This window comes from Danio rerio, chromosome 3 (assembly GCF_052040795.2).
Source record: "Danio rerio strain M-AB ecotype USA chromosome 3, GRCz13ab, whole genome shotgun sequence".
In the NCBI taxonomy this organism is placed as follows: Eukaryota; Metazoa; Chordata; class Actinopteri; order Cypriniformes; family Danionidae; genus Danio; species Danio rerio.
Window position 1 is genome coordinate 11,162,551 of NC_141023.1, and position 10,835 is coordinate 11,173,385.

At 41.2% G+C, this 10,835-nt stretch overlaps 1 protein-coding gene across 4 annotated transcripts in view; it reads left to right on the forward strand.

Moving 5' to 3' along the window:
* The window catches only part of glis2b (GLIS family zinc finger 2b), an 89,990-nt gene extending 82,015 nt beyond the window's left edge, over positions 1–7,975 (forward strand). Inside the window, exons 4-8 of one of the 4 annotated variants that reach the window (XR_015479421.1) lie at positions 1,255–1,437; positions 3,084–3,217; positions 3,550–3,668; positions 3,745–6,775; positions 6,823–7,975. Coding sequence is in view for 3 of the 4 variants with exons in the window: in XM_087242006.1 (XP_087098132.1) it covers positions 1,255–1,437; positions 3,084–3,217; positions 3,550–3,668; positions 3,745–4,457 (1,149 nt within the window). In the remaining variant the exon portion in view is untranslated. 4 annotated transcript variants of the gene reach the window in all.
* Positions 7,976–10,835: the final 2,860 nt, after the last annotated feature.

The following is a 10,835-nucleotide window of genomic DNA, read 5'->3' on the forward strand; positions in this document are numbered from 1 at the left end:
TAGCGTCTCTGAACATATCTCCGTCCTCACTACGCCACCAAAAACGTATATCACGTGACTATCCGTGCACTCTGGGGATGCGCGTTCTAGTATAAACAGAAAGCATGCGTCTCGCTCGGCATTTGGTCATTGTTAGTCTACAAACGCCGGCTGAACATTAAACGGGATGGCAAAGAAAGACGACGAGGTCGAGTTTTTACTAAACGTTACAAATGAATAACTGCACAATGGCGCCTAGAACAGACAATAGTCCAAACAATGCTCCCATTTCCGTGCCCAGGTTGTTTTTTACAGTACTGTCTTCCGGTAGCGTAAAAGCCATGTGTTATAGTCATGTGATAGAGGCTTGACGAATAAGGGAAGGATACGCAATGACACAAAAGCCCCAATTAGGTAGGGAATCTCAGCAGTCCCGCCTCCGTTTTCAGATGTCTCAGTTTTTCCTCATCCACACTAAGACAGAGCAGCAGTGTTTTAGAATGAAAACGGCCTCTCAAGCGTTTCCAAAATGCTCCATTTTTGGTGCTCGAGAACTTCGGCGTAGTGTGAACGGATGGCGCATCTGTAGCAAAACTTATACGTTTTAAAACTAAAACGCATTAGTGTAAACGGGGCCTAAGACTTGTTTGCAGGAACAATGGGACAAAATTTACACCTGAAAAACTTTGTCACTTGGTGTCTTCAGTTCTTAAACGTCTTTTAATTGTTGTGAAAAGGAATGGCAACATTACGAAGTGATAAATGCTTTACTGTTCCGAACTTTTTGAAATTGGTTGCAAGAATCAATATCGGACTATGTGTTTATTAAAATAATTAAAAATAAAAATCATGAGGAGCACATCAAATAAAGTTTGTTGTATTGTCTGCAATTAAATGTAAGTCAAAGTAAGTTTAGAGTCGACGCGGTAGCCTAGTGGTTCTTCGTGCTGACATATAGCACCAGTGTGCTCGTGGCGACTCGGGTTCGATTCCCGTCTCGAGGTCCTTTGCCGATCCTTTCCCTCTCTCTGCTCCCAGTGCTTTCCTGTCTGAATTCTCTACTGTCCTATCAAAATAAAGGTGAAAAACCCCTAAAAAATAATTATTAAAAAAAAAAAAAACTTTAGAAATCCGTACTTTCATTTTTATTTGTTTTCCATGCTGCCCCAACTTTTTTTTTTTTTTTTAATTGGGGTTGTAGAATAGCTATCCTGCCATAAAAAAAGATAAAGAGGCTTGAGTTATGTTTGCCTGTTCTCTGTTTGCATCCTGCAGGACTCAGCTCATATCCGCTATGTTGAAGGAGGAGCCACATCTCAAGCATTCCAGTTCTTTGTGCCCATCGGAGCAGGAGGAGGCCTTCACCTGCCCTCGTCCATGTTTATTCGGCAGCCTAAAGACACCAGAGCTTCTCCAGATCTTTCCGCAGATGAACAGCTGGCCTGTCGCTGGAGGAAGGTGAGATTGAGTAAGGGATAAAGTAAATCCATTGCAGAATGAAGCATGACATTCTTATCAGCAGCCCAATGCAAAGCACTGTTGTATAAGACTGAAGGGCTTTATTCTGCAAAAACAACCGTCGGAAAGTACTTTATCCAACATATTACAAGGTTACTCGCCATAAAATTTACAAAATTAACACAAAACATATTTCGAATCCAAAATAGTTTATTAAATCTTTAATCAAATGCAAAACTGACAAAAACCAAAACAGCTGATGGAGTATACATTAACTTGTGCATTATTCAGCCACAAAATGGCACAAAAACAATTCAAAACTGTCCAAAACCATGACAGACAGATACCTGTGAATGTGATTTGAATGCATTTACTGATGGTCAAGATGATTCAAATTGCCCGGATAAGCCTACATTATTTAGCAGTTGTTATCTCGGGATCTTTCATGACTGACCAATCTGAATCAAGTATTTCAGACAGTGGTGTAATAACCTGCAATAACTGTCTCGATGTACCTTATTCAACTCATTACATGGCTACTTGCTACAAAACATAAAAATCAGACACAAAACTTTGTTCTGAGCCTTAACAGTTTGTTAATTCTTTAATTAAATGCAAATGAAAACAGCTGATGGAGTATACACCAACTTTCAGTTGGTATTTCAGTTGATATTCAGTCACAAAATGGCAGTAAAAACAATCAACAACTGTCCAAAATGGTGGCGTGACAGGCAAACAGATACATGTGAATTTAAGTACTTGGATTAGAACGCATTTACGGACACTATTTCGGGATCTTTCATGACTGACCAATCAGAATCAAGTACACAATTGTTGTTCTGAGCCTTAATAGTTTGTTAATTCTGTAAGAAAATGCAAAGCTGACAAACTTGTACACTATTAAGTCACAAAATGGTGGTGAAAACAATTAGAAACTGTCCAAAACTGTGCAAGTACCTACATGGTTTTTAATATATTTACTGATGGTCAAGGTGATTCGAAGTTCCTGGATAAGCTTATGCTATTTAGCGGTTGTTATCTCGGGATAACATACCTTGTTATATCACAACTAACCAATCACAATCAAGTATTTCAGCGGAGTAATAACCTAAAATAACAACCGCCTGGATGTACTTAATTCAGCTTATTACTCTGGTATTGCCACCAAACATGAAAACTAGATACAAAACTAGTAACTCAGCAAGGATTTTTACATTTAAATTAGTCTAATAGACATCTAAACATAGACAGATTAGCTAAATCAAGGCTAAATTTGGGCTGTCAGTGATATATATGTATACTATATATGTACTATATGTATGAAGTCTGTTTATTCATTATTTCTTAAATGCCAACAAAAACAGATGAATGGAGCATACACTAACCTACGCATTATTCAGTCACAAGAGGGCTCCAAACATTCAAAAAAACATGTCAAACAAGCCAAAAATTATAAATGTAAACATATTCACTGATGCTCAAGATGATTCGAAGTACCCGGATGAGTCTGTATTATTAATTTCATTGGTTGTTATCTGGGAATAACATACCTACTAATCAAAATCAAGTATTCCAGACAGATATGTAATAAAGCAGTTTACCACACGTTTTCCTACAAGAGCTCATTGTGGATGTTGCTTTCACAGTGCCACCTACTTTTCGACTCCTTGCAAGACCTGGTGGATCATGTCAACGACTTCCATGTGAAGCCAGAGAAGGATTCTGGCTACTGTTGCCACTGGGAAGGGTGTGCACGCAAAGGACGGGGGTTTAATGCCAGGTGTGTTTATTGTAGCCTGTTCTGTCTGTCAATACAGATGCATGTTTACCCAAAACCCAGTAGGAATCACATTTCCTGATAACTTATAAAACAGTTTCTTAGTATATCACCAGAGTACATAAAAAATATAAATAAAGTATAATATTGGTATGTTTGAACGCAAAAAAAAAACACATAATATTCAATTGACCATACGCATGGAATGTTTTTAAGTCAGCTGAAAATTTCCATTTTCAATTTCATAAAGACATGTGGCACAATGTGTTTTGATGCAGATCTTAAATGCAGCAAGTTCGCTAGTAACATCATACATCTAATGTCTTGCTTATTAGGTACAAGATGCTGATTCACATCCGTACTCACACCAATGAGAAACCTCACCGCTGTCCCACCTGCAATAAGAGCTTCTCCCGACTGGAAAACCTCAAGATTCACAACCGCTCACACACAGGTCAGTGTCACTGCATGCTAGGTAAACATCTGGATGGAGGCAGCCTGACCTTACTGTCTCTGTACTTGTGTTTTAGGTGAGAAGCCCTACATCTGCCCTTACGAAGGCTGCAATAAACGCTACTCCAATTCCAGCGACCGGTTCAAACACACACGCACGCACTATGTGGACAAGCCCTACTACTGCAAGATGGTGGGATGCTTGAAACGCTACACGGACCCCAGCTCCCTGAGGAAGCATATCAAGGCTCATGGGCACTTTGTAGCCCAGGAGCAGGGAGGTGGGGTGGGCTCGTTGATAAAGCAGAGCCAGATTGCTGGGGTGGGGAAAGATTCGGAGCTGACTTATGTCAGCGGGGCTCACATCATCATTCCTAGTGCTGCCGCTGCTCTCCTTGGTGGTCACGCTCTGCAGGGTCTCGGAGGCTCCCTCCCGCTGTCCCCCCTCAGTCCCCGCCCCTTGGACTTGAGCACACTTGGCTGCCCAAACTCCCCTACTGCTGGGCTTGGAGGGACACCTATTCTGTCCTTCAGCAGTTCCCCTCTAGGCCTGACCAAGTCACCTTTGCTGTCTCCTTCCTTTTCATCTTCCACGCTTGGGTTACCCATGCTGCCCATCCTGGGCTCTGAGCGCAGGGACCATGGCAAGGGCAAGATCAGAGGAGAGGAGGGCGAGGATGAGATCCACGGTGGTGTACTCAACCTGTCTACGGGAGCATCCCACGACCCCCTGTCTTGGGTGGTCATCCCCTCTGGCCCAGTTGTGCTGAAGCCAGCTGTGGTCAACTGAGCACCACATTCCAGAGGAATGGCAGGGGAAGTGCGGGGGGAGAATAGGAGTCAGAGGTCAGAGGCAAGCCTGTGGGGGGTTTCACAAAGCATTTGCAGTTCTGCTTGGAAGTGACACCATGTTCTTCAGACACACACTACTACCTATTTCTTCTGGTAATAGCTATGGGTTTTAAAAAGAAAATAATTAGCTTAAACATCAGAAATAGGCTAAACGTTAGCTTCCATTACATTTTTATTCTTTCTGGCTTATGCTATTACCAGGGGTGCTTAATCCTGCTCCTAGAGGGTCACCTTTCTGCAGAAATTATTTCTAGGTTGCTACAATACAACTTCTTGGTTGTTCAGGTAATCATGAAGATCTTGATTCAAGTATTTTTAGTTAGGCTTGTGGCTAAACCAAGGTAGGCCACTGTCCTGTGTTACATTTAGTTCTAACTGCAACTAAGGACAACTAAACAAGCCAATTAACATCTTCAAGATTGGGAAAGTCATGTTAGTTCGATCAGGCATAGAACTAAACTCTGCAGGACCTTGATGTTCAGAGTTACCCATCCCCGGTCTTTGTTGAAAGGTGTCCCTCCAGAAGCAGAACTGGATGTCATAAGTACAGCTTACTTTTCTGTTTAAATTAGCACACTGCCACAATGTCAGACTTATGAATTTGTGCCCTTACATCAAGAGACCATTTCTGTGTATTTATGCGTAAGAGAAACTCTTTGCGTCAGTGTACAACACACTAAAGAGACAACCATATGCTATTATTCTTAAGCAATTGATCTTCAAGCCATTCCGTGCATTACAACAAAAGTGTAACAAGCTAGAGATCTTCGAGCCTTTAGGTCAGGTTAGGTTTGCAAGTGCAAGCTTAAGTTGTAGATTAGGCAAGAGAATCTTGTTTGCATGCTGACAATCAGCATTTGGTGTACCCGTCAGAACAGTCCTGCTCCTGAAATCCCACTTTCCTACAGTGTTTAGCACCTAGTCATCTGACTACCTTGTGGTGATCATGAATATCTTGAGTAGCAAGTTTAGATGTTTAATTAGGGCAAGAGCTAAACTCTTTGACTTAGCCCTTCAGGAGTACAATTAAACACCCCTGTTTCAGACCTTTCCCACCTAAGTCAGCAGGTACCCTTTGCATACCTTGCAAGTGAAACTCTTTAGCTTCAATGCTATTGGAACCTAAATGACAAACCTTGCATTTGCTGCTAGCTGTATAACTGCAATGTAAGCATACACATTTGAATAAAACTAGTTAAAGTATGAATGACAATCTGTCCTCAGAAGGGGAGGAAATAGAAACCTTGACTAGCTCTGTTTTGTTAAATAGATTTACAGACACAAAACTCAGACTGGCTGAGTTTTAAGTCACACAAGGGCACAAACCCACCTAGCGGTCATGCTAACATCCCATGGCACATGGCACTGTTGTAAATAGTGCCATCTTCTGGTCATCAGTTGTACTGTACATGACTAGCTGCACCAAGGGCAACATTTAACAGTATTGTCCTGCTTTGCAGCATACTAGCATTGCAGGATAAAACAAGAAACCTTTGGTTCTTGCAAAATAGCGAACTTTTAAATAACCATTATCTATCACCTATAATTTGGTATGACAATTTTGCTTTCATAGTTTATCCCACTGTGCTAAAAATCTTAAGGTATACCCAGAAACTGAATTAGGGACTTTTTCAAGCACTATTTAGTTGGCTGAAGGGTAATGCTTTAAGATCCACTGCATCAAAGTCTGTTGTTCTCAGCAATACTCCTGCTAACATGAAGTTGCTGCAACACTCCAAAACTTTCCACTAAAGCCATCATACATAGATCGACCTGTCACAATCAGGACCTCAGTCAGATTAAATCTCGTCTCCTGACCTCAGGCAAGTAACAGTCTCTGTCCTCTCAGGGGAACTCCTTCTGTAAGAGAGATGATATATGTAAAGCATCCTTCAGAGATTTTCATTATCCCACTAATAGTTCAGCATTTTTAACGGACAAGTGAATGTAACGTAAAACATTCCGACTGAAATATTCGCACTTGCCGAAAGCATGAACCCCACCGTCCCCTCCAAACCATTTTTACACTCAGAGTCTTATTGCATTTGTTTTATTATTTGTGAGAACTATACAATTGATGCTGTTTTGTTTTTACGTTTTTATTACTGACGAGACATTTCCTGATGTTGAAGTTGCTTTGTTTCTTCTATCGCTACTCTATGTTCAGCTTCCTCCAGCTAATCATTTGAAAGGAAAGCGGGAGAAATGACACAAGATTACTGCAGGAATGATTTGAGTTAGTAACCCTCACATTTAGTCCATAACCATACCACAACACTAGAGGTTTACATGCCGTATCCCAGGGGTGACCAACCCTGTTCCTGGAGATCTACTTTCTAACATTACTCGTGTTGTCAAAATACTACCAATCGGTACTGCATTTTTTAAGCCATCCATTTCCCGCTAACAGTGCAGGAAAAATTCCCATGCATTCCTAAACACCGCTGATTGCCCATTGTGTTCATGTCCTCAACAGAAATTACTCTGATTTGCTGTGAAAAGGGAAATGAACGTTTCTAAAGTTTCAATACTGATTGGTATCGAAATTCCAGTATGGTCACAACACTACTTCCAGCAGATTTTAGTTGCAACCCATATCAAACACAGCTGCCTGTAATTGTCAAGTGCTGTTCAGGGCCTAATTATTTGGTTCAGGTGTGTTTGGTCAGGGTTAGAGCTGAACTCTGCAGGAAGGTAGATCTCCAGGAACGGGGTTCAGCACCACTGCTGTAAACAGTTCAGTTACGATTATCATGATTGATTCAGTTCAATTTGATTTCGCCATGGCTGCAGCCGGCATGCCATTGTACGGCAATACAAATTTCTTGATTATTACGCTGTAATGAGAGAATAGTTTACCGAAAGTCTTTGATCTTTTTTGAACAAGATGCTATAATCCAGGGGCGTAGCAACCGGCGGGAACGATCACTTTTAAAGACACACCATTTAGAAACAGTTGATTAACAATTTTTTGAACGTAAACTTTTGGATCTCAATCAGCCGTCCCCCCACTTTTAAAATGTCTGCTACGCCTCTGCTATAATCTAATCTAACTTGATGATCAATTCTAACCTAAGCTAAACTAAAAGTGCTCCCACCAGACCCAGAGATAGACTGAATGGACTCAAAAAAATTGTTAAAAAAAGTCCCTTTAAAGCAAGACATGTCACTTCCTTTTGGCCAGTATGCTCAGGCTTTGTGTTGAATGGGGAAACTGCTTGCCTAGCTTACAATTCAATTTTATTTAAGGAATCACCAAAAAAAATAAACATTAACTGTGTCTTTGGTTTCATTTCTAATGCTGTGTTCACACATTACGCGAATAAATACCCTGCGGTGTGTTTCACTTAAAATAACTGGCGCGATTTGATTGTTTTGCGCATTTAACGAGCCTAACTATCGTACGAATCGCTCGAGTTGGAAAATCTGAACTTCAGTGGACATTTGCGCCGCATTAACCAATCATGAGCTTGGTCTTGTATGAGTGCGATTATGACGTAGAATGTGTCAATTTCTGGTGTCGCGAGGAAATATTTTCTTGCTGATACCAACAACAGCTTATCAAACTGGGCTCGGTTCAGTCAGAAGCACCGCTGAAAGCCTTCATCATCCGGTTGTAGTTGCTGGAGGAAAGCTGAGTGCACCTCTGAAAGGATCTAGTGGACCAAAACGAATCTATGCTATTTTTCAGCCTTCCTAAAGCACATAAACCACAGCTACTTACTCAATAAAATCCATGTCAGCCATTTAGCAAGGAAGCTAGAGTCACCAGGCAGACATAAGCCCTGTTCATGTTGCGAATCTGCGTCTATTGTGAAGTGAATTTTACATGCGAATTAGATGCGCGAATGAAGTGAGTAAACTCAAAATGTTCAAGCATCTATTTACGCGTGAATATCGCAATTTATCCGATGGTGCTGCATCTGGTGTGAACATAGCATTGATATTCGAATCACTCAAAATCTGCAGAAATTCACCCCTAGGGGTCTCCAAACTCGGTCCTGAAGGGCCGGTGTCCTGCAAAGTTTAGTTCAAACCCAATCCGACACACCTGGGATAGCTAATTAAGGTCTTAATTACATCTTGCGGGTGTGTTGAGGCAAGTTGGACCTAAAATCTGCAAGACACCGGCCCTCCAGGATTTTGTTTGGACACCACCTGGTCTATAGTGATCGATGATTGGCTTCTGTAGTAGGCTTCAATCACCATGTTGACCGTAGCATTTTTCCCCATTCAATAATATCCGAGTGACACTTCTGGTGTATTCTAGAGTCCTTGGTAAAACTCAAGTTTAACTCTTTAGGGAAGATGTGAAATGAGTGTTCCTTTAAGTCCACAGCCGCTAGCATGTGCTTGCTAGTGAGCCTCATGATCAGGGGAGTGAGGTTTACTCAAACAAAACCTTTTTTTAGCTAGCCTCAGGGACATAAAGGACATGAGTATGAGATCCCCAGTGAGACATCCAACTGATCCTGACAAGAACCAAAAAGCCAAACAATTACGGTCAGGAAGTGGAGAAACTGTGTGCTAACGCTAACCTCTGTTCGCACTAACAGAAAAACCACTGCCACTGTCCATGTCTTGATCATGCGCCAAGCTTCAAAACTAGGCCACTGCCCCTTCAATGCCCCCAGATTAGCATTACGTATTCAGTTAAAGCCAAGAAAGGTTGACCCGCTGTGCTAATATAAAGCCTTTTAGGAGTGTTGAGAGGTAACCTGCAAACACGTAAGTGCTGTGCAGGTAAACCTCACTCCTCTGACCTCTAAAGGTGCTCTAGCGACAGACGCTAGAGGCCATGGTCTTTATCCTCCTTGTTAGAGCAACCGACTCCCATGCGGAAGGTCGCCAGTTCGGTCCCAGCTCGGAGCGGGTTGGGCGGTGTAGGACTAGTGGGGTTACATTGGTGCCGTGACCCGGATGGAAATGAGGTTTAGGGAGGTAAGTGTAACGGAGGCTAGCTAGTAAGTTCTGTGCAGGTAAACCTCACTCCTCTGACCTCTAAAGGTGCTCTAGCGAAAGACACTAGAGGCCATGGTCTTTAGCCTCCTTGCCAGAGCACCTGACTCCCATACGGAAGGTCGCCGGTTCGATACCAGCTCGGAGCGGGTTGGGTGGCGTAGGACTGGCAGGGTTACACGTGCATTGATCAAACACAATCACCACAGGTTCGACAGAGGGATTTACTGGAAATGCGGTTTAAAAAGTTGCGAATATCTTGTCACCTTCCCTTACTCGTATCGATGGCTGGAGAAAGCTGAATCTGACACAGACCTGTCAAGGTCTACATCAATGTTCAATATCAAATAAGCTGTTTAAACCTTTAACCCTTTGAGCACTCTAGAGAAGGCCACAGTTTCACATACTGCAGGAGACCATGTGATGATGTAAAAATAGCGGTGCTTTTATCAATGATCCCAATTTACTGCCGCTCTACATGAGACTTAAGCAATAATATCAATGGTATGATGTCATATATAAAAAATATATAAATATACGGTACATGAATTAAGTGATCAAGTTAAATTAAAATAAATGAGCTCCCGCATAAAGACAACTTTTGGTTCCCAAGAGAAGCTAACAATCGGATAATTCTTGAGGTGGCACAGAGATGCACAAAGGGTTAACAAAGGACTATGGCCTAATAAGGCCAGCATTGGTTTTATTTTTTCCTTTTTTGCACATTTGAGATATTTTAATATCAGTATTTTCATTTTTTTTTCCAAGTGCCTTTTATTATAGTTGAAATGTAGATGTAATACAGTATATGAAAATAAATATATATGTATAAAAAAAATAAAATATATATATTTTTTCCCAGCGTCATGTTCTAACGCTGAACATGCAGGATTTTAGAGCTGTAAAAGTCTCCAGTTGGTACAACATAGGTGTGTGATCTCCTGTTTTAGAGGAATTTTATTACGATATTGATAAGGACGTCAATGAAAAATAAACGAAACAAATGTTTAATAAATTTGCATTTGATACACTTTGCTTTGCTTGTGTCTTTTTTCCCCTGAATCTTTAGTATGTTCCTGTACAGAGGGCTGAAATATTTAGTTTTAACTCTTGACCTCAGATAAGACGATGCATTGATTTTGTTAGCCCTCCCATCTGTTTGAGTAGAATTAAAAAAGGAGCATAACAGAGATTCTAAAGTAAACTCAGTCATTGCCCAGTAGCGTAAAGCAAACAAATTGGCGCTCACGTTTTCAAAATAAAAGTCCCGTACATAGTAAGTGAAATATATGCTTAAAACAACAAAGGGGGAAAAAAATATTAATGTTGGCTCATTAGGAAACGTTGTTGCTTATCA